We start from the raw sequence: 24,064 nt of genomic DNA on the forward strand, positions 1-24,064 counted from the left end.
CACTTCCTTGATAAGGCGAAGCGTCAGATGATAACCTACCGAATCTAGATCCATCCATCCATCCATCCATCTATGGGAACATTGCAGATTCGTCGATATGTGCAACCTTGGCCATGATTTTTGGTCCCTTCCCACCTCTCCATCTGCCCCTCCGTCATGATGGTGAAGTGGCTACCGGAGACAAGGGACACATGCGAGAAAATGGAGCTTTCCTTCGACAGCTCACAACAATGCCAACATTCACATGTTAAACATTCTTAGATATACTTTCTCTCGTCTTCCTCCTCTAATTCTAGACGGCTAGGGTAAACTCTCCCCTCCAGACTTCACCGGCGAGCCCGTGGGTTCGCCTCCCCTCTGCCTGCCTTTCCGGCAGTCAGTGGCGGGAAGGGGAATCCCGGTGCATTCGCTCTGATTAGTAGTTTAGGTTAGGGTTTTTAGTCTCGCGGGTGCGGCGCTCGGGCGGATGGCGATGCTTCTTTTTTAAGTTTGTCTTTCGGGCTCTGATCCTCGTCGAGTTCGTCCGTCTGGACGTAGTCGAGAAGCTCCAGTGTAGATTACTGCGATCTACTTGGCGCAGTGAGATTAGGGTTTCTCGTCATGTGGCGAGACTTGATGTCAGGTGCTTCAGATCTATGCAAGGGTTTTATGGTGACGATTGCGGCTTTAGGGCGCTGATCCTTAGGGGCACATGCACGAAGACTTCCCGGCTGTCATTGACAAGGTTAAGCCGGCTCTGATAAAGGAGTGGCGACAGCGGCACGTCGGTGGCTCGTTTTGGCAGTATTAGTGGTCGTTTGGCGGTCTTGAAGTCTCATATAATTTACTAGACTCGCTACTTAAGAAAGCAAGTGACTACACCATCGTGAAGGGGATAGTCAACAGGTAATTTCAATCATTATTAACTATATCTCGGCCTATTTAATTAGTTCGTTATTTCCTGATAACAACTATTTAATAACTCATTTATTCATTTTCTTTGTCGGCGGGGCAGGGCTTGGGCAAAGTTCATCAGGGCCACTCCAGGCGCATGGAAACAAAAGCTGAAATGATAGCGACCCAAAGTAAGTAATTAAGTAGTACTAGCTAGCTGCCATCTCTTTAATTATCATGCTTGATTAATTATTATCTGATCAAATTCCATTCTCGTAAAGGCCCTGAAGCAGGCGTCGGGGAATGATCTATGTGCATACTACGTTTGCGAGAACATTCGCATAATGGCGTCCGAAAGGAGCAAATCTCAAAGACAGGAGTGGGTACGATATCGATTGTCAGAACACTATTCACAAATTTTACACCATTATCGATATCTAGTCACACAACTAATACACATGCATATTGATCTCCTTCTTAACAGTTCAAAGAGGTGCGGGACAAGCTCCTAGCACAGGACCGCATAGAAGCAATTCAAGAGGAAATAGCGGGATTTTTGCTCGACCAGGTCATAAATCCCAAAGGAGAATACTATTACCCGCTACCGCCCCCATGAACCACTTCCAATTGTTAGCGTGCTCCGAAGACACCAATTAGCTAGGCTAATGCCACTGGCTCCGAAGGCACCAATTAGGAGAAATTGTATATATATACATGTGTGTATATATGTGTGAATTAATTAATGGTGGTTGTGTGAGTATATATAATGATCGGTTCTACTAGAAGTTCTATTTATATATATGCATAACGTGTACAATATGTAGTATCGTAAAATACCAGCAAACGAAAAAGAATTAAATGGAAAACATAAAATTAAATGAAAAAGAAATCATAAACCCAAAACCCCCAACATTTTTATACCGGTTGGTGACACCAACCGGTACTAAAGGACTCCCTGCCCCCCAAGCTGGCTCGTGCCACGTGGTTGCCCTTTAGCACCGGTTCGTGTTGAACCGGTACTAAAGGGGGGGCCTTTAGTGCCTATATTTTAGCGTCGGTTACCAAACCGGCACTAAAGGGCCTTACGAACCGGTGCTATTGCCCGGTTCTGCACTAGTGTGTATGTGCGTGTATATGAGCGCTTGTGTCTGTACTGATGCTCAAAAAAAATACTCCCAAGGTAATGTAGAGAGAGAGGGAGAAAGGGAGAGAGAGAGAGAGTTCCTTTCCCATAATACTAATACTCCCAAGGTAATGTAGAGAGAGAGGGAGGGAGAGAGAGAGAGTGGCGAGGAAAACAAAGAGGATAGATAAGGCAGCAGTGCTCGCGCGTGGTGAAACGGTGCATCGGGCCCGTAGGCAGTGCGCGTGTGTAGCAGGCACGCAGGCGACCGGCGCAAGCTTCAGCCGGTCCGCCGGCTCGAAACGTTTTCCTTTCCCATAATACTAATACTCCCAAGGTAATGTAGATAGATAGAGAGAGAGAGAATGCATTATAACTGTACAGAGTTTTGAGGCTTGATGGAAGAAACATAAAGCATACTCCGATTTCAACTCAAGTCTAACAGCAGGTTAAAGCACCAGTATAGCCTTTTTGGGCAAACGTTACTTTAGACAACATGTACTAATAAGAAATAAGAACTCTTAAAGGTAAGCTTGCCTCTGGATGTAAGCTCATGTATAAACAATGGATGGAAGTAAAATCACAGTTCATCATAAGGAGCATTTGTTGGGGCAGGTCCCTCCTGCACTTTAGCCAAGATGTTTCCAGCTGATACTGAGCCTGATCTGATAGCATCAGCTAGCTTCCTTTGCAGTGTCAACAGGCCAATACGTCTTGAGACAACATAGAGAACCGCCAAGGAGAATACGAGGAACCCAATGGTCAGGATGATCCTGGAACAGATAATAGTTAGAAACTGGCATGGCCCAGGCAGTATTGTTGTTACAAAAGCAGAAACTTGTCCTGCAGATGGAAGCCAAATGCTTAGCGCGACAGGAGTTAAACCCATTTGTTCCACTTCTTTTTGTTTGACTATAAAAGGCCAGAACGAAGACTGTACGACCACATTGTAAACGACTGGTAATAAGGTTGGTTCTGAGTTCTACAAAAGATTGATGCTACATACCTATCGAGAACATCTTGTAGTTGCATCGTGGAGAGCATACCACGGGTGCGCATCAGCAAAGAGCGGTGCCCTTGATACTCACCTTCAGCCTTTCGGAGAACACTTGTCGATTCATCTGCATAAAAAGATTAAAATTAGCTAGCAACTTGACCTTGATAGGTCTGGAAATGTGTTAAAATGGCAGAAAAGGATTAGTTATTCATAAGGAAAACTTGAAGCACATGACTGCCATGGTTCCTTAGTACTCCAAGTTTTCCATAACAGTAAATGAACACCAGACTTAAATGTTTACTTCGGACGAAAGTTTCATTCAATTTGCTGCACAAGCTAGTGATCCATTTCTGTTCATAGCCAAGATCCTTTCTCAGGATGAGTGAGTGAGTAATTATCATCAGGTTCCTCATACGCTTAAATGTACAGATCCTTACAAGCGAGCATCGGGCACAGGCTTAATCACAGGAAAACTTACCAAAAGTTGACAAGGTATTAGCACTTCTTTCCACTTCCTGTCAAAACATCTGTAATAAATTACTTCTGAACTTACGACCAGAAAATCATTAGCATATGAGATACTCCTACGGAGGCGTGCTAACCTGAACCATCAACTGCCGAGACCTACGGAGGCTCTCAGTAATACTTTCTGCAGCGGATGTCATCCCAGCCTTTGTCCTACATCATTTAGAAGGTTCATGTTCATTGTATAAACAGAAATTACAGAATGAAATAACAAATATAGCAGGCGATTCTTTAATTGGTGCAACATTTTGAGGTCATATAAATGAGTTACATCAACACAACGATTTCTAATTTCTTGACCACATTTCATAGTTCAAGGAAAGTTATCTTTATCCCTGTTCTCTCCATATGGTGGTGAACATCACCATGCCAGTCACCCATAGGGATATAACCCTCCATCACTGCACACATCACTGCCAATCTCCAAGCATCCCCAGTGAGTACCACACTGTCTGCATAGAAAGGAGGTGAGATCATGATTGATTAACTATGCGTGGCAGTGGCTGCTGCTGCTGCTATGTCGACACATTCCCAACATGCCAGCTGCCTGTCACACCCTATGCACACCGACTGTCTCAATGACTCCAACTTCCAACCTTGCAACACTCACTGTAGAAGCCAACCATCACACCTGTCTGGTTGCGCCTACTTTGCGAACAAGCTTGTTGATCCCTTTAGCAGCCAAGCTCTTCCTCAAGCACAGGAGTCATTGGCAAATTTGTGTATTTTACCATTTTATATATGTTCTTTTTTAGCATGAGCCTATTTCAATAATTCTTGTTTGGATTCAGTTACTTCAGATTCTCCGTCATTTATCATGGTTAACTGACGTATCCACCTTCAAAAAAGATGTCATCAATTACAGAATTTCTCAATAAAATGGAATAGTATATCTGCATTCTTCTAGGCAAGACATGTGCTTGGGGCGGCATAAATCCTACCAAAATCTTGAGTTTTCTCATACAGTTACTGTTGCTCCCTGCAGTTTAACTGAGCATGACATTCATGGGAGTTCTGCCGGCGATGGGGCGGGCAAGTGAACAGAATAGGATGAAGGAGAAGAAGAGAAGAGGTACATTTTTTTTATTTGCTGCTGATTATTGACTGGATGTCACCATGACAAATATTCCATCATATAAGTTGCCAGTGTGGCAAAACCACCTCCATGTCAGCAGAACCACTAATCCAAACCACTAATGGCCATCTGAGAGAGTTAAATAACCAGTTCCATAATTCAAGGAGTTAAATAGACTTTCTCAATAGTCCGAGTGACGAAAGTAGACCTGTTCCGTTAGAACTGAAAATTCACAGCCTTTGCAGGCCTTCACGAATTCTACACTTGCTATAAATTCCCGTGAAACTGAACAGATCATCAAACGCATTCTACAGCTAACGTCTCAAATATTTCAAAAATATACCAACAATACAAAGACCTCATTTGATCAACTTACTGGAGATTACGCCTCCGAATAGTGGACTCTTCTCCACCTCCCAGAAGAAGCTCCCTCTAGAGAGAGCAAAATTAGAATGTGAGAGCACCTTAAAATTACAGGCAAGCTAGTATTGCTCAGGTAATAAAGTACTTCCTCCTATAAGACGTTTTTGCAAGCTAACATAGCTTGCAAAAATGACTTATATTATGGGACGGAGGGAGTATATCAATTTAATGGAGCATACTCTGAAAAAAAAATCACACACCTCTTCTTGAGCAGCTTTTCCAATGTTCACTTTTGCTTGTAAGTTAGCACTCCTCAGGGTCGCACGCAGCCTGAAAACAAAAAGTCAGATGTATACAAAAACTAAAGATACAAAGCAAATAAAAAGAGCTCTAAGAACAGAATACCGCTGATACTGTTCCTTCCATGATCCTAAGGTTGCCTGTCCAGACTGAACTTCTTCAAAAGTGGGTAGCTGCTCTGCCAGAAGATCAAGCCTGCATTGCAGTGCATTCAGCAATTGCAGTGCATCCTGTGCAGAACCGTTCAACCTAGGAAGAGACATTGCTTCTTCTGTCCCTTTCCCCATCTTCCCACAGAATTCAATTGCAGCAATGCACACCTCAAGCTGTGCAACTGCTTGGCTCCATTCACTTTTCAGGTTTTCAACGGCTTGTGTGACCTCGTCCATCTTTATTATCTGAATAGATCAATTCAGCGGATTTATCATGCTGCTACTAATGAAGCAATAACTTGTTAAATACGAGACTTACAATGAAAACGGAATCAAGCAAGAAACATTCAATTGGACAAACTGACAAACCAGCAGTAAATCCAACTAAGAAATTACACTGCGTTGGGCTCACTTCTTGCTGGTCATCGATTTTACCACCTCAACGTGAGATCTCCGTCCAAATATACGCTTAGCCAAGGGTAGCACAAACCTAATCTGAACTAGAATGTTTAAGAAAAAACTGCTGCTCCAGCTGCAGTACCTAGTGGCTGCAGCAATGGAGCTCCAGACAGATGATTATCGAATTCCAATTTAGGTGGTCCAACTCAACAGCACAGACAAGGGCCATTACCCAATCCAAAATCAAATCTGTCTGCATAAAATCTAAACCAAAGCCCCAAGGTGGTGGGGTGAGAGTCAAACACGCATCTAACAAACTAAACTAAACGATCATAAGTGAACATTTGCATGTCCGTTAGATGAATAATTATACTTTTGGAAAATGATGGATATGGTTACAAACAGCTTGCAGCACCTTTTGAAAAATCAAACCCATCAAGTATCCTAGATTGAACTTTCTGTGGCTTTAACAACCAATCAAGCGTTGATTGATGTCAATGCTTTGCTGTTGCAAGCCGTTGATTGCTTCGGCGAGGTTATGTCTTTTTTCTTTTTTAATATTTGGTTGTGTGCATGGGTGTACTTGGTATCATCTTGGTATTAATATATTACCCCAATAAAAAAATAACAACCAATGAAGTAGCATCACAACAAAATGACAATTAAATGCAGACATCAACTTTGGAACAGAGTTAACTATAAAAAGTTGACCAATAAAATGCATTTTTTGTTTGATTGCCAACAAAATCTCTACAAGGCAATGAAACCACAACCCAATTCAAAATCACGTTGGGTTGTTATATACTCACATTCAACTTTGAAATTTATACATCTTCTTTCACATAAATTTGAGGTCGCTCAATACCCAGTACTCACCAAATTGTGAAATAAATACAAAAGGCCAGCACCTCGTGACTCGCGAACAAGCAACCAATCACATCTGGTAGGACCAAAGACAAAGGAGGGAAGCAGATGATGGTAGGAACCAGATCCCTACCAGGGCGTGGTCTCAGGTTCTAGGGATGGAAGGAGGGATGACGTGGAGGAAGGCGTGGTCGCCGGCGCTGGGGCACCGTCGTTGCGTGCGCGCGCGCGAGAGAGAGAGAGAGAGAGAGCAGGGGCGGCGGCTAGGGTTAGGTCTCCCGGCTCCCTAAGGAAGCCGAGAAAATATGATTGCTTCTTGCTTAATCCCAAAACGGGTCCTTACACGAGTTTATATAATCCTCCTAATAAGACAATTGGGCTAAGCCCCTAATAACGATAAGATAAATTGGGCCACAACTAACTGGGCTAAGCCCCTAATATGCCGGTCATAACATCTCTCCCCGCCTGCACAAACAGCTCATCCTCGAGCTGGAAGGAGGGAAGATCAACGGTCGCCAAAAACCTCCGCGTCAACTGGGGCGGGCTGGTCGCCGAGCCCGGCGGCGGCGGGGTCCTCCTCAACGTAGTCTGCAGCCTCCAGGTAGAAGAGTCGTGGGCAGATGTGGCCTGGTACGTAGGGCTCGTCGCAGTTGAACCACAACCCTTGGCGGCGAGGCTCGAGTTGCTCGGCCGGGGTGAGCCGGCGAAACGGGCGTGCCGCAGCCGCAGCGAGGGGCGCCGCGGAAGCCTGGGCAGGCCGACTATGTGTGGGAACTTCCAGCCAGGGTGGTGGCCCGGGGCGGTGGCGCCTGTTGGATGGCCGCCGCGCGACGCTCGAACGCGCGGGCGTAGTACATGGCCGTCTAGCCTGTGGCTCGCGCATCTCCACGTCCACGCAGATGTGGTCCGGTAGGCCGCCGACGAAGAGCTCAGCCTGCTGACGAGCCGAAACGCCGGGGGCGTGGCACGCCAGTGCCTGGAAGCGGTCGGCGAAGTCTTCCACCGAGGTGAGGAACGGAAGACGGCCAAGCTCCGCCAGACGGCTCCCGCGTATAAGCGGACCGAAGCACAAGAGGCACAAATCGCGGAAGCGCTCCCATGGTGGCATGCCGCCCTCGTCCTGTTCGAGGGCTTAGTACCACGTCTGCGCGGCTCCTCAGAGATGATACGAGGCGATCCACGTGCGGTCGGACGCGAGCGTGAGCTGTCCCCTGAAAAATTGGTCGCATTGGTTGAGCCAATTCAGGGAGTCGACGGTGTCGTCGTAGGTCGTGGACTCTAGCTTGGAGAACCTCGGCGGTGTCTGGACGTGGACGACGGGCGGGTGCGCCTCGTCAGCACGGAGCAGCGAGGATGACGGGGCCGAGTAGGCGGGCATCAGGGTGTCGCCCTGGAACAGGGGGCCGTCGACGCTGGCGAAGGGCTCGGCGGAGCCCAAGGACCCGCCAAACTGCATGGCCGGGTGCGTTGCCGGCGGGGGCAGCACGTGCGGCCCGACCAAGGCCGTCGTGTAGACCAGCTCAAGGGACCCAGCAAGCCAGGCCAGTAACGGAGACGGCGATGGGGGAAACCGAACCTGGTGGATGGGCACCCCCGAGCCCGTCGTCGGGATGCCCAGGGCCCCTGCTGCATGGTGGAGGCGCCGGGGTTCGTCGCTGGTGGCGGCTGCCACGGCAACTGCTGCATGGCGGCGGCGACAGGGGTCGCTGAGGATGGCGGCTGCCACGACGGCGGGGCGGTGGCGAAGGGCATAGGCAGCTGCGGCCCATAGGATCTCGCAAGGAACGTGTAGATGCCCGTGACCGCCTGGGTGAGATCCTGGATGGCAGCCGTCATCTCCTCCGGGGTAAAGACGACGGGGACGGGCGCGGCGGAGGTGACCGGCACCAGCAAGAGCGGAGCGCTGGCCGTGGTGGCCATCGGTGCGGTCGTCGCGGTCGGCGGCGGGAGGGTCGGGGTAGGCGGCGGCGAGGACATGATCGCACCGAAGCTATCTGATACCAAATTGGTAGGAACTGGATCCCTACCAGGGTGTGGTCTCAGGTTGTAGGGGTGGAAGGAGGGATGGCGTGGAGGAAGGTGTGGACGCCGGCGCTGAGGCGCCGTCGTTGCGAGCGCGTGCGAGAGAATGAGAACAGGGCGGCGGCTAGGGTTAGGTCTCCCAGCTCCCTAAGGAAGCCGAGCAAATATGATTGCTTCTTGCTTAATCCCAAAACGGGTCCTTACACGAGTTTATATAATCCTCCTAATAAGATAATTGGGCTAAGCCCCTAATAACGATAAGATAAACTGGGCCACAATTAATTGGACTAAGCCCCTAATATGCCGGTCATAACAGATGAGGTGATCCCTTGATGGGCTCGGCAGCTAATTATAAACTGACGATGTAGGTGGGCGTTGCTGGAACTGAAACCATACCCCACAGGTGTTCCATATTGCTGCAGAGGAGCCTTCTCTTGCGGTTGGCTGCCTGGCTGTCATGGAGCACTAGAGAAAAGATTTCGATGCAGCAGCCACTGATTCGGAGAGGTGGCACTCGACGGTCCTCACAGGTGGCGGATTCAAGATCTGGCGCAGCGGCTGCTGTTGGGTTTAGTCCTACGTTGGTTGTGGGAGACAAATCACGACTTATAAGGGCAACAGTTGCTCCTCCCATAAAGCTAGAATTTTACGGGGAGAGGACCCAAAACAATGCTTGGTGTAGCAGGTCTGTGCTGCCCCGGCAGGCGGCAGCGGCTCCATAATGATAGAAACAGTGTGCTGGGCGAACAAGTATTGGATATTTGCTAAAATGACCCACCTTACTCTGCCACTTGCCTAGAAGGCTTATTTACTTTGACATGGATGAAATACCCCACTTTACTTTGCCCATTTGATAAAATGCCCTATTTCAGTTTTAACAGGTTTCTCGATAATCTGATCTCACACCTCCAATGACCTTGTTGACACTGCCCTCTCTCTACTCTCATTCATTGTGACGGCTGAGCTAGTTTCTCTTCAACTGTAACTCCAAATTGGCTGAAATTTGAACAGCACACTCACATGAATATATATTTGAATGTAGTATGTAGTAGCTTTTTCAGATTTTTCTGCGCAGTGTGAAATTTTGATCGGAATCTGAATATGAATGGACAGAGACTTTAGATTGAAAATTATCTTCCACTAGCATAAAATGAGCTGAAATTGGAACAGCACACTGTTTTCTTTTTTCTTGTAACACCTCGAATTTCCTTTATTCATTCACGATAAACTCAGAAGAACATGCTGCTTTTATGTTAAAAAAAATCAAGTTTTGTGGGCAGTTCCAAAATTTGGCCAAAATCTTAACTTGGGAGATTTTGGCCAATCTGCCATGATTTCTAGAAATTTCGACAGAATTTCGCCACAACTAAACTCAATAAAAAGCTACACAAATGATTGGCGCAATGAAACAACAATCATTTATTTGCATACACAAAAGGAAGCAAGAATATGTTAACATCTCACAAACCCCTCCTCAGTCCGAGACATCCGTTCTAGGGTTACCAAACTGGAGAGGTGCCCGGGAAAAATAAACCACACAAGTGATTCCAAGTGATAGGGGAGAAAACTCACCTCCGCGCCGCTGCGGAGGTCGTCCTCTCGGCGGCACTGCTCACCGGCGCACGCAGGGTCGCGGACGGAGTGGTGCAGATGAAGGAGGGCGCGCGGAGTGGGGTGGAAGCAGGGGCACGACGGAGGGCGGGCGCTAGGGATTCGTCGTTTGTCGTCGCTGGCCGTCGGCGTTGCCTGCCAGGGTCGCGAACGGAGCGACGCGGAGGCAAGTCCGCGCGTTTCGTCGTGCGAGTGAGCGCTGGGGCGGAGAGGGAGGCGAGTACGGTTCGCGCAGCGTCCACCGCCGGCGACGAGAGATGTAACTTAACCAGCGTACGCCAGCCGTCGAGGTGAGCGTGAGAGGGGAAGAGGGTGAGTGTGCGCTGGCCGCAGCGGTGCGCAGCGCAGGGAGCACGAACAGGGGGGGATGCGTGCGGTGGTCCGTCGAGGTACGCCGGTGGCTGATCGATCTGGAATCTGGATCGATCAGCCACCGGCGTACCTCGACGGACCACCACACGCATCCCCCCCCCCCCCCGCGGATCCAGATTCCAGATCGATCAGCCACCGACGTACCTCGACGGACCACCGCACGCATCCCCCCCCCCGCGGATCCAGATTCCAGATCGATCAGCCACCGGCGTACCTCGACGGACCACCGCACGCATCCCCCCCTGTTCGTGCTCCCTGCGCTGCGCACCGCTGCGGCCAGCGCACACTCACCCTCCTCCCCTCTCACACTCACCTCGACGGCTGGCGTACACTGGTTAAGTTACATCTCTCATCGCCGGCGGTGGACGCTGCGCGAACCGTACTCGCCTCTCTCTCCGCCCCAGCGCTCGCTCGCACGACGAAACGCGCGGACCTGCCTTCGCGTCGCTCCGTTCGCGACCCTGGCAGGCAACGCCGGCGGCCAGCGACGACAAATGACAAATCCCTAGCGCCCGCCCTCCATCGTGCCCCTGCTTCCACCCCACTCCGCGCGCCCTCCTTCATCTGCACCACTCCGTCCGCGACCCTGCGTGCGCCGGTGAGCAGTGCCGCCGAGAGGACGACCTCCGCAGCGGCGCGAAGGTGAGTTTTCTCCCCTATCACTCGGAATCACTTGTGTGGTTTATTTTTTTCCCGGGCACCTCTCCAGTTTGGTAACCCTAGAACGGATGTCTCGGACTGAGGAGGGGTTTGTGAGATGTTAACATATTCTTGCTTCCTTTTGTGTATGCAAATAAATGATTGTTGTTTCATTGCGCCAATCATTTGTGTAGCTTCTTATTGAGTTTAGTTGTGGGGAAATTCTGTCGAAATTTCTAGAAATCATGGCAGATTGGCCAAAATCTCCCAAGTTAAGATTTTGGCCAAATTTTGGAACTGCCCACAAAACTTGATTTTTTTTAACATAAAAGCAGCATGTTCTTCTGAGTTTTATCGTGAATGAATAAAGGAAATTCGAGGTGTTACAAGAAAAAAGAAAACAGTGTGCTGTTCCAATTTCAGCTCATTTTATGCTAGTGGAAGATAATTTTCAATCTAAAATCTCTGTCCATTCATATTCAGATTCCGATCAAAATTTCACACTGCGCAGAAAAATCTGAAAAAGCTACTACATACTACATTCAAATATATATTCATGTGAGTGTGCTGTTCAAATTTCAGCCAATTTGAAGTTACGGTTGAAGAGAAACTAGCTCAGCCGTCACAATGAATGAGAGTAGAGAGAGGGCAGTGTCAACAAGGTCATTGGAGGTGTGAGATCAGATTATCGAGAAACCTGTTAGAACTGAAATAGGGCATTTTATCAAATGGGCAAAGTAAAGTGGGGTATTTCATCCATGTCAAAGTAAATAAGCCTTCTAGGCAAGTGGCAGAGTAAGGTGGGTCATTTTAGCAAATATCCAATACTTGTTCGCCCAGCACACTGTTTCTATCATTATGGAGCCGCTGCCGCCTGCCGGGGCAGCACAGACCTGCTACACCAAGCATTGTTTTGGGTCCTCTCCCCGTAAAATTCTAGCTTTATGGGAGGAGCAACTGTTGCCCTTATAAGTCGTGATTTGTCTCCCACAACCAACGTAGGACTAAACCCAACAGCAGCCGCTGCGCCAGATCTTGAATCCGCCACCTGTGAGGACCGTCGAGTGCCACCTCTCCGAATCAGTGGCTGCTGCATCGAAATCTTTTCTCTAGTGCTCCATGACAGCCAGGCAGCCAACCGCAAGAGAAGGCTCCTCTGCAGCAATATGGAACACCTGTGGGGTATGGTTTCAGTTCCAGCAACGCCCACCTACATCGTCAGTTTATAATTAGCTGCCGAGCCCATCAAGGGATCACCTCATCTGTTATGACCGGCATATTAGGGGCTTAGTCCAATTAGTTGTGGCTCAGTTTATCTTATCGTTATTAGAAGCTTAGCCCAATTATCTTATTAGGAGGATTATATAAACTCGTGTAAGGACCCGTTTTAGGATTAAGCAAGAAGCAATCATATTTGCTCGGCTTCCTTAGGGAGCTGGGAGACCTAACCCTAGCAGCACTATCCCAATTTGCTTTGGGTTCTTTAACTTTCTCCATCTTAAATTAGCATAATCATAGAAAATAGTGTCATGTACTAGGAATTCACATACCAATTCACATATCAAAACTGAAGCAAACAAGCAATATTCAACAGTAAACTATTTAACATTTCTAGTAGAATTGTTCTGCACTTCTGTTGGAAAACTGAAGCAAACAAGCAATATTCAATCCATCTACAGGTTGTATTCACGCATCACGGCTGGCTGGGTGCAAAAAATTAGCACCATCCATCCATCTACCAGCATCAGCAATCAATCCATTCATCTATCCATAAGCAATCAATCCATCCATCTGTCTACTATCAATAGCATAAGAAAAAAGAAGAACAGAGACAGGGAAGGATGCCTCACCGTGGGTGTGGTCTGCTCCTCACTTGGGCCGCTCGTGGCCGTGAGGTGCAACGCCGGTGGCCGTCAGTGTTGGCGGAGATACGGCGGAGGGGAGGAGGAGCAGGGAAGGAAGAGGGGCGGCGGAGGGAGATAAGGCGGGCGGCCGCGGCGGCAAGGGCCAGGCGGGCAGCGGCGGCGGCAAGGGCCAGGCGGCGGCGGCGGCGGCAAGGGCCAGGCGGCGGCGGCAAACCCTAGCAGCGATGCGAACAGGGGCGGCCGAGGTTTTCCCCTGATGCGAACAGGGGCGGTCAAGCGCTTCGCTCGAGCGTTTTCTCTCCAGCGCGTGGATGGGCTAGTGGCATTCTGGGCGTAATTTCTCCATGGGATAGGGGTATTCCTATATTATGAAACGTTTTCAGTGGTGGGACTTGCCAAAATCTCAGGATTCTGGGAAAATCTAGCTTTGTGGCTGCTTTTGGATTGCACTAGGATTCTACAGAATCTTTTCCAGATTTTGGAAGTTAAAACGAGTTCTTTTGGCTCTAGATTTTCCAGACCAAAATTCTCCACAATCTGCTCAAAAGAACTGGGCCCTAGTCACTCAACCGCTAGTTGGTTTGGGCCTCAAATGACTTGGTTTTCAACCGAGCACAAGTCCACTCACAAAAAAAATATTCTTGGTTGATTAGCCCATGGACCAACGCAGCCCCGGATGCATGCAAGCTAGTATTTTTTTAGTGTTTTTTTCTTTTTTTGCGGGTGGATGATGCATGCAAGCGAGTACTACGGAGTAGTACTTTTTCTTGGCGCGCGCGTCAATCGTACACACGGAAAAAAGGAGCTTTTCTCATTCTTAATTGATTTGAACAATTTATGTCACTAGAGTGATAAATATATCTCAAATTGGACTCTCTAGATATGGCACGATCGGCCATGCTGCCCACGGTTATCCTCGCGGTTTGTTGCCTAGCTCTTCTAAACATGATCATCTTGTATGCATACAATCCAGCCACTAGACCGGCTCCTCTCACAATTAATTGCCTTCGTTTTCTTGCCAATTCATCCATCTATCACAATACAAATAAATTGATACTTAGCACAACAGATTTTTTGCCAATTCATCCAGCATGACAAGCAATGAACAAACTAAAATATGAGCATAATAGGTACAACAATCATAAGTTATACATCTACTATAATCATTTTGACCACTTATACATGATAATCATAAGGGAACAGAGGAGCAGTTTCTGGTCAGTAGCAGTGGCTACAACCTGTGAGCCCAAGGTAGGAAGGAAGGGGTGAGGAGGGCGGAGGGGAACGAGGCAGGAAGGAAGGGGTGAGGAAGCTGCCTCTCTGGCGGCGACGGTTGGCTAGGCCTGGCGGCGGCGAGATCCACGTGCGGCGGCCGTGATTTGAAGACCGGCGCGGTGGCGAGGTAGACCGGCGCGGTGGCGAGGTAGACCGGGGCGGCGGTTACGGCGGCGAGGTGGAAGAACAAGGGGCCGGCGGGGATGAAGATCAGGCGCCAGTCGCCATGGTTCGCGGCCTCGCGGGAGAGAGATGCCAGATGGGGGCGAGGGGTGGCGGCTAGGTCAGCGAGAGGGGTGGGGCGAGCGTAGTGGGTCGGGAGGAGAATTTTGCTAGGGTCCAACAGAGCCACGCTGAGCCCAGCTCGCATGTATGTGGGTGCTCCAGCGAGCATAGCTCGAGGCCTTTTTTGCATCAGACGGGCTATGCCCAAAAGAGCCCATACACCCTGCCAAACACGTGAAAGTGGGTTGGGCAGGGAACTTTTAGTCTCAATACACCCTCCGCGCAGGCTACCAAACACACCCTCAAGTCCCCGTGCATGCAGGGGCAAGTCGGTACGGAGCCATTGCAGCCGTACAAGCTAAAGCAATCCCAGGTTTATTCTAGTTCACTGCACCACTATCTTTAGTAGTGGCATGCAGATATACTAGACAGAGAGGTCTTGAGGAGCTGCAGGTGAACGCGTCGTCAAGGATACGATGATGTCGTATGCAGACTGCTATGTTACACACTAGATCGGCAACACGCCTTAGCGCGAGGGTGCCGGTTCCAACGATGTGCCCAAGCAAGTAATGGTAAAGTTAGTAGCAAGTTAGGCTTATCGTACGTATTCAATCAGGATAACAAAATAAAAGAAAAAAGAAACATTCATATGTAATCGAAGCAAGACATCATCCATGGATACCAAAATATAGTACACCACATTTGAAGGATGTAATGTTCATATACAGGGTAAATTAAAGGATGCAATGTTCATACACATAAATATTGAGTGCAAAAGTATGAATAGACGTGTCGAAGGGGACGTGTTCACAAAATGAGAGGGAGATCACACAGTAGTTTACACGGTACATCACAGGAGCTGGTGGCATCATATATCATCTCGTACTTGCCAGAGTTAGAATAGGTGATCTGTGATGTCCATAGATGATCAACGCCATGGCCTTGGTGTGAAGAAATCAGTTGGTGCAAACACCTCATGCTGTTGCGCCTAAAGACTGTCTTTTTATGGCATGCAGCCTCTTCTACAGATGATTGCTTCTGCTCTTAAGGTTATGTGCCATCACTTCAATATTCATAAGGGTCACGTTTGTCAATGTATCCACGACACGGGCAGGAGGAAAGCCATGTGCTATCACATTATGAAGCTGATCTGAGAAGGAGCTCATGTATCTCAGATCATACAAGTAACCTTTGACACTTGTTTATCATGTCAAATGCCTCATCGATCCCGAGTCTCAGATGGCCTTGTGAAGCCCAAGATGCTCTAACAGGATATCAGTCATCATTCTAACTGGATCCTTACGATGCTTGTCTCGGCCTGTGTCATAGGAAATTTCAAAATAGTTATATGATTTTCCAGAGTACTAAAGTTGACAGCAGTCCGTTTCAAAAAGAAAAAGTTGACATCAGTTGGTTTTATACCACGAAAACAAAGGTCTGGGTAACTAAAGGATGGCAATCTTTGTTGTGCAAGAGTTTTATTAGACTCTTACTGTCCTGTTCTACAACTGAGACATGGTAATTGATAAAAAAAATCAAATGCTACCATGAATTATAAGATAAACCAGCAGAAATTTTAAAGCCTAATAATCAGACTAAGTCACACACATGAGCAGATCGCTTCATGTATTGTACAAAGAACAATAGCCTAGGAAACCGTATCATGTCAAGGGCCTCAGTGCCCAAGACAGCAGGACCTCGACTACGTAGTTCGTAGTCGCGGTGGATAGGAGCGCTAGGGTTTTTGCCTGGCTGCTCTATGATGCGGGAGGAGAAGATAGAAGGAAATAACTTTATTGCTTGTCCCTAAAGGGTGCTAACTATCTAATATATAAAGGCCCCATGGGCTAATAACAAACTAGAAACCTATACGAAACAAACTAGTCTAGGAACTAATGTGCCCGGATCAGGACTCCTGTCCAGCCTGCGCCTTGCCTGATGCGGCCGTCGGCTGCTCCTGGCCGCGCGGCCCACGTCTGTAAGACGTGCCCCACATGACATCTCTCCCCCCCTCGACGAGCAGCTCGTCCTCGAGCTGAAAAGCGGGGTAGCGCTCGACGAAACTGTCAAGATCCTCCCATGTAGCTGACGAAGCTGCTTCACCCTTCCAGTGGACGAGTAGCTGGCGAACGCCGCGTGCTAGGCGCGCACGAGTCACGCGCTCTGGTTCTGGAACAGCCGCCCCGTTGTGGATCGAAGGCAATCCCGGCGGTGTAGTTGGAGGAATGCCGAAGAACTTCTTGAGGAGGCCCACGTGGAACACGTCATGGAGGCGCGAGCGTGCCGGAAGCTCAAGACGGTATGCCACGTCGTTGATCACTTCTGAAATGCGGTACGGCCCATAGAATCGTGGCTTGAGCTTGCCCCTGGTTGGCAAGTTGAGAGAGGACGCGGCGCGCTGTCGAAGGCGAAGCCAAACCCAATCGCCCACCTCATGCCGAATGTCCCGATGACGTCTGTCGTAGTAGGACTTATAGACCGCCTGTGCCTGTTGTAGACGATAGCGGACGTCCTCGATAAGTTCGTCGCGCTCAGCCATGCTCCTGGCCACTGCAGCCACCCGTGTGTCGCCGGGCTCGTAAGAGCGAATAGTGGGAGGGTCACGGCCATACACAAGCTTGAACGGAGTCTCTTGGGTTGCTGTCTGGTAGGCGGTGTTGTATATGTACTCAGCCCAGGGAAGCCACCGGAGCCACTGCTTGGGACGATCCCCGGTAAGACACCGTAAATACATCACAATGATCTTGTTAGCAGCCTCCGTTTGACCATCCGACTGCGGGTGAAATGCTGACGTCATGTGCAGCTTTGTCCCCGTGAGGCGCATGAGCTCTCGCCAAAAAGCGGAGGTGAAGACGGGGTCGCGGTCAGAGACCATGGACTGCGGCACGCCATGGAGACGAACAACCTCAGCGAAGAACACCTGTGCCACTGACTCTGCCGTGTATGGGTGGGCTAACGCCACAAAATGGCAATACTTGCTGAAGCGATCCACCACGGTGAGGATGACAGACTTCCCGCCTACTCGAGGAAGCGCTTCCACGAAGTCGATGCCGATGTCAGTCCACACGCCCGTGGGCACCGGCAGCGGCAGTAGCAGCCCAGCGGGGTGCAAGTGCTCGGACTTGTACCGCTGGCAAGTACCGCAATTGCGGACGTACTCCTGCACCGTCTTGCGAAGGTTAGGTGCGTGGAAATCGCGGCGGAGACGATGCAATGTGCGCAGGACGCCTTCATGCCCATCATCGTGCACGGCACTGAGAATCTCCTGGAGTAGCGGGGATGACGGCGGAATGTAGAGGCGGCCGTTAAAAGTAACGAGGCCGTCGGAGAGCGCCCAAGGCTGTTGCCGCGCACCTGCCGTGATATCCTCCCGCAGTGTGACGAGCGCCGGATCAGTGGACGTCGCTTGCCGGAGGCGATTGATGAAGTCGAAACGAGGCCCCGAGACCGCCATGATCGTCGTCTCCTCCGTGTCGCGGCGGGAAAGTGCATCCGCCACCGTGTTGGTACTACCTGCCTTGTACTCCACCGTAAAGTCGAATCCCAGGAGTTTGCCAACCCAATGATGCTGCGGGATGGTGGCCAAACGCTGGTCAAGCAGAAATTTGAGGCTGTAATGATCCGTTTTTACCACAAACTGGCGCCCCCATAGGTACGGCCTCCAGTGGCGAATCGCGAGCACCAGGCCGATGAGTTCCCGTTCATACGCTGCCAGGGAACGGTGACGTGGCGCGGCTGGCCGGCTAAAGAAAGCCACCGGGTGGTGGTCCTGAAGAAGGACGGCCCCGAAACCGTACGTCGATGCGTCACACTCGACGATGAACGGCCGTGTAAAATCCGGTAACGCGAGGACGGGAGCCGTGGTGATTGCCGTCTTGAGGGTGTTAAAAGCTGCTGCCGCCTCCGGCGACCAAGAGAAACCATCCTTGCGAAGGAGGGCCGTCAGGGGCGCGGCAACCACGCCAAAGTCCTTGACAAACTTGCGGTAGTACCCCGCAAGGCCGAGAAAGCCCCAAACCGCGCGCGCCGAGCGTGGTTGCGGCCAGTCCGCCACTGCCTGCACCTTTTCCGGATCCATGGCCACGCCTGCAGCGGAGATGGTGTGACCCAGGTATGCGATTGATTCAACGGCGAACGCGCATTTGGAGCGCTTGACGAAGAGCCGGTGCTGGTGCAGGACCGTGAAGACGGTGCGCACATGTCGGAGATGGTCAGCCCATGTCTCGCTGAAAATGAGGATGTCGTCAAAGAAGACGAGAACAAAACGGCGCAGGTATGGCCGCAGCAGATCATTCATGAGGGCCTGGAACGTGGCCGGCGCGTTGCAGAGTCCGAACGGCATCACCAGAAACTCGTAGAGGCCGTCATGAGTACGGAAAGCTGTCTTCGGGATGTCCTCCGCACGCATCCGCACCTGGTGGTAGCCGGAACGTAAATCGAGCTTGGTGAAGAAACGAGCGTGCCGTAGCTCGTCGAGGAGTTCGTCCACCACCGGAATCGGGAACGCATTCTTGACAGTAATGGCGTTCAGGGCGCGATAATCGATGCAGAAGCGCCAGGACTCGTCGGCCTTGCGGACCAGCAGTACCGGGGACGAGAATGCGGAACAACTCGCACGGATGATACCTTGGGCGAGCATGGCGGCGCACTGACGCTCCAGCTCGTCCTTGTGCGCGGCCGGGTATCGATACGGACGGACGGCCACCGGGCGGAACCAGGTAGCAGGGTGATGCCGTGATCGCGGCTGCAGGGCGGTGGCACGCCGGAGGGGTCGGCGAAGATGCCGTCGAACTCGGTGATGATGGCGTCCAGGAAGTCGCGGCCGCTGCATGATTTTAGGGCTGGCCCGTCCGGTCCTGCAATGCCGTGCCAGCACACCCGATGGCCCCGCCGCCAGAATGTCATGGAGAGGGCTCGGAAATCCCACAGGATCGGTCCGAGCGACGCCAGCCACTGCATGCCCAGGACGATGTCGTAGCCCGCGAGCGGCAAGGCGAGAAATCCTCCGCGAACTCCTCGTGGCCGATGCGGAAGGGCACGACGCGGTACGCGCCCTGGCACGGAACGCGCTCGCCGTTGGCCACCGTGACGCGCATCTTCTCTGTGGTGGGGGGCGGTAACGTAGCACGAGCGGCCGCCTCTTCGGCGATGAAGTTGTGGGTGGAGCCTGAATCGATCAGGGCGAGGAGGGAGACACCTCCGAGAGTAATCTGCATCTGCATGGTTTCACTCGTGCGCACGCCGGCGATCGCGTGGAGCGAGATTTGAGGGTCGGCCCGCGATGCATCATCAGTGGCGGAGGCCGCGTCGTCGTCGTCGTCGTCCGGTGCTAAGTCGAGGAGAAAGATGCGCTGGCACACGCGGTTGTGGCCCCTGCCAAACTTCTCGTTACAGTTGAAGCAAAGGCCCAGGCGACGGCGTTCCTCCATCTCTGTCTGGGAGAGACGCTTGATTGGGCGTCCGTCAGATTATGGCCCTGCTGAGGTGCGGCTGGTGGGGCCGGAGCGGGGGGCGCGAGGCGTGGTCCTGGTGTCGGCAGGATGCCCTTCTGTGGAAAACGCACCGGTGGCGCGGCGGAAAGCGCGCACTGGTCACGCAGCTCCAATTTGCGAGCGAGGCTCATGGCGACGGCGAGGGACTGTGGGTTATGGATCTCCACGTCGAGGCTGAGGGGTGGCTGGAGTCCCGCGGTGAAGATTTGCACTTTCTGTGTCTCGGATAAGGTGCCTGCCCGGGGAAGGAGTGCCTCAAACCGCTCCTGGAAGTCGACGACGGACGTCGTGCGTTTGCACGCCATTAGTTCGCCCAGCGGGTTAGCGCGCAGCGGTGGCCCGAAGCGGAGATTGAGCAGCTCGGAGAAGCGGCGCCACGGAGGTGTGCCCTCGTCGCGCTGGACCTGCATATACCATAGTTGGGCAGGACCCTCGAGATTGTAGGACGCCATCCACACCTTCTCCTCCTCGGCGATCCGTTGTTGATGGAAGAAGGACTCGCATCTGTTGATGAAGGCGAGCGGATCAGACTTGCCGTCGAACTTGGGGAAGTCCATCTTCTGGAACCTGGGCGGCCGATCATTGTGGTGCTGCCCATCATGGGCGGCGTCAGCGCTGGACGAAGAGGAGGACTTGTCCTTCTGGAGTGCGGTGACGGACGACTGCAGGGACGTCACCGTGGCCGTCAAGGCCTCGATCATCTTAGCCAGATCCGCGGTGGTCGGTTCTGCCATGCCGGAAGTGACCGAGGCGGCAGCGAATTGTGGCGATGTCGGGGAGCTGGGCGCGGACACAGGGGGGAAAGCGGCCGGCGGATGGAGCGTGGACGAGGAGGAGGATCGCCTGGAACCTGATACCAAGTTGTCAAGGGCCTCAGTGCCCAAGACAGCAGGACCTCGACTACGTAGTTCATAGTCGCGGTGGATAGGAGCGCTAGGGTTTTTGCCTGGCTGCTCTATGATGCGGGAGGAGAAGATAGAAGGAAATAACTTTATTGCTTGTCCCTAAAGGGTGCTAACTATCTGATATATAAAGGCCCCATGGGCTAATAACAAACTAGAAACCTATACGAAACAAACTAGTCTAGGAACTAATGTGCCCGGATCAGGACTCCTGTCCAGCCTGCGCCTTGCCTGATGCGGCCGTCGGCTGCTCCTGGCCGCGCGGCCCACGTCTGTAAGACGTGCCCCACATGACAGTATCAACAATCAATCGAGTTTGCAAAGAAGAAAATCCCAAGGACAGCCTGTACGCACTCATGCGCAAGCGTCAATTCTGGTGTTTCCAACTTTAATGATAGGCTAATCAGAACAAGAGGCCCTGGATAATCATAGTGAGAAGTCTAATTAAACAATGTTAAGTGCAAGAGAGGCAAGGTGACTAATTAAACAGTGCGCCAGGAACGGCCAGAAAAAGACGATTGCACCGATGTAGTTCCTGTAGTGCTTGTATTTTGCATCAAGCAGACCAACGTTACCAAGAACGACACTAAGCACAGCCTTTGGCCTGACCATCTCGTCAGTTAATGAGACGCCAAACTATTAATATAATATATTTGGAAACAGAATGTGCCAGGCCAGCCTCAAAAATAAGAATGACACAATAAGTAAAAAATCAACGGTGGCACAAGTTAATCTATGAATAGGTGGTATTTAGATCGTTTAATAAATTCATTAGGTGAATATTCATACTAAATAAGAATTAATATCACAAGTAAATCATAGTCAATAGATCTGGAGTATTATCTCTGAAAAGGGTGTTATACTGGACCAGGAGACTCGCAACAATAGACCTGTAGCTACTACTGATAACCGAGCAGCATTTTTAGACACGGCCCGAAGAACAGTAAGATTCACTAAGATGAACCCTAGATTGATAATACAGAAGTACGGAATTGGTGGCACCGTGTGTACCTTGTTCATTGGTGGCACCGTGGACAGGCTTGGGGTGCCTGGACTTACCACTCTACAATCGTGTTGTGTGTTGACTACAATTAGCAAAGGCAAGAAGGTAAACTGCAGAAGCCAAACGGCATAATACACGGCAAATCATAGGGCAAGTATGGACAGGATATAAATGGCTATTCACGGGGTCTAAACAATCTGATACACAGTGGACTCCACGCCAAGCATCGACAGAGTTAACAGGACTATTCTACTACAAATCACATGACAAAAATATGCTATCCCTGTCATAGATCAACAACAGGCCCAATTGCATAAATCTCGAACAAATCTAGCACAGGCATGCATTAGAGTCAACCAAGCAAACAGGGTCTACCTTGCTAGCCGGAGACGCCGTGGAACGGAGATCATGGTCGTTGTTCACCACATCGACGGAGAAGAGCTCCCTCCGTGCGCCTGATGCCATCGCGCGAGGAAAAGCTTGGGGTGCCTGGATGCACAGATCGACGATACTGCAAGGAAACCAGCGAGACAACCTCAAGCACCAGCAACGGCACGACGCACCAGCCAGTCAACCAGGACCACAAACAGATCCCAATCAGGATGGATCGATCAGTAAACCCTAAATAGATCCATGAAAACAACACAATCCTGGATCAGCACCCATACAACACACCACAAACGAAAAGGCAAACAAGGAATCAAAGAACTACCTTGGCCATCTCAGAAGCCTCTCCAATGTGCTCCCTCTCCGGTCAACTCAGAAGACAGCTCCTCCGCCGCGCTTGTATTGTGATAAAAGTAAAACACAATGGAGTACAAGATCAACATCAGTTTATAAGGCAGGATCAAGCTCGGTGCGTTCATACGAACACAAAAGATAGACATTCGACATGAAGTTCGATACCAAAGCAAAAACACATAAGAGGTAATAAGAACAGGAATATATTAAAAAGAGCAACTACGGAGCCATTATCACTAAGCATACTAATAAGTCGCGTAATCCATCTGCCTTGTCGATGTACTTCATAAGGACCACCTCACACAAACCTGATACAAACAAACTGTAAGATATATGGAATTCAACGATTTCTATACTCAAGCATCAACTCTAGTATCTCAAACTTTAACAATAGGCCAATCAGAGACATTTTTAATAGTTACTCCTTTTAGTTTAAAACTATGAGAAATAACACGAATGGGAAAAAAATGAGGCAGAATTTCAGAACTACTACAATAAAATGGCATTCAAATCTTCCAATGTATAGCTATTTTTTGCTGTTTGGCACAGCGATTTTAGTTGTATATACCAGAGGTCAATACATTTAAGAAATGAGGAGAAATGAAAGAGATGGTGAGTACTGACGAACATGCATGGCCAATGTCTAAAGATACTAATCACAATCAAAATTCCCTCTGGAGGTTAACTGATTATCACAAACACGTGGGAAAGAAGGTCGCAGCTCACCTACGTCATAGAGCTGGCATAAAAAGTAGGAGCTCGTCATTTCCCATTACTTCTGAAAAATTGTAAAGCAAACAAAAATTAATGTTTTGCAACTGACCAGCAAGAATTAGAAAACAAATTCTTATAACCGAAGGTGCTCTGAACCCAAATCTTTTCTTCATAAACATGGAGAAACTCTCGTGAAGCACGTCATATAAAAAGATATTATAAGAAAGAACACAAGATAGGAGCTAACAAAATTAAGTTTAGAATATATGCTAGCAAATCAATAATTATACAAAATTATTGTGGGCCAAATCAAATTCATATAGGCCACTAACTAAACTGACAGGAACTAAACTCTTCTATTTTGACCAATTGTTCCACATTAGTCTGAAGCTCTTGTTATTTCATTTATCCAAATTAGGACTGACATTATTTAAACTGAATATGCTTAAAGCCTCTATCTGATTTAGCCAAAGCAGGAGAGCATCTAATATAAAAAAATAGCGGGGATCGGCAGCGGTGGTCGCGTTCGGTC

General features: G+C 49.9%; 1 protein-coding gene across 2 annotated transcripts; it reads right to left on the minus strand.

Moving 5' to 3' along the window:
• Nucleotides 1-2,397: 2,397 nt before the first annotated feature.
• On the minus strand, nt 2,398-13,452 carry LOC123060652 (uncharacterized). Of its 2 annotated transcripts, none has more exons than XM_044483449.1 (8): nt 13,166-13,452; nt 5,362-5,654; nt 5,217-5,286; nt 4,970-5,025; nt 3,596-3,671; nt 3,472-3,508; nt 3,003-3,117; nt 2,398-2,769 (listed from the first exon to the last, which is right to left on the minus strand). In XM_044483449.1, exons 2-8 carry the CDS (start codon nt 5,643-5,645, stop codon nt 2,577-2,579), a joined length of 831 nt encoding a protein of 276 aa, XP_044339384.1. In that variant the 5' UTR covers nt 5,646-5,654; nt 13,166-13,452; the 3' UTR covers nt 2,398-2,576. The 2 variants fall into 2 exon arrangements, with proteins under 2 accessions (XP_044339384.1, XP_044339385.1); XM_044483450.1 differs by lacking the exon at nt 13,166-13,452 and adding an exon at nt 10,266-10,648.
• Between the last annotated feature and the right edge of the window lie 10,612 nt (nt 13,453-24,064).

The sequence above is a fragment of the Triticum aestivum genome, chromosome 3A (assembly GCF_018294505.1).
Source record: "Triticum aestivum cultivar Chinese Spring chromosome 3A, IWGSC CS RefSeq v2.1, whole genome shotgun sequence".
NCBI classification, from domain to species: Eukaryota; Viridiplantae; Streptophyta; class Magnoliopsida; order Poales; family Poaceae; genus Triticum; species Triticum aestivum.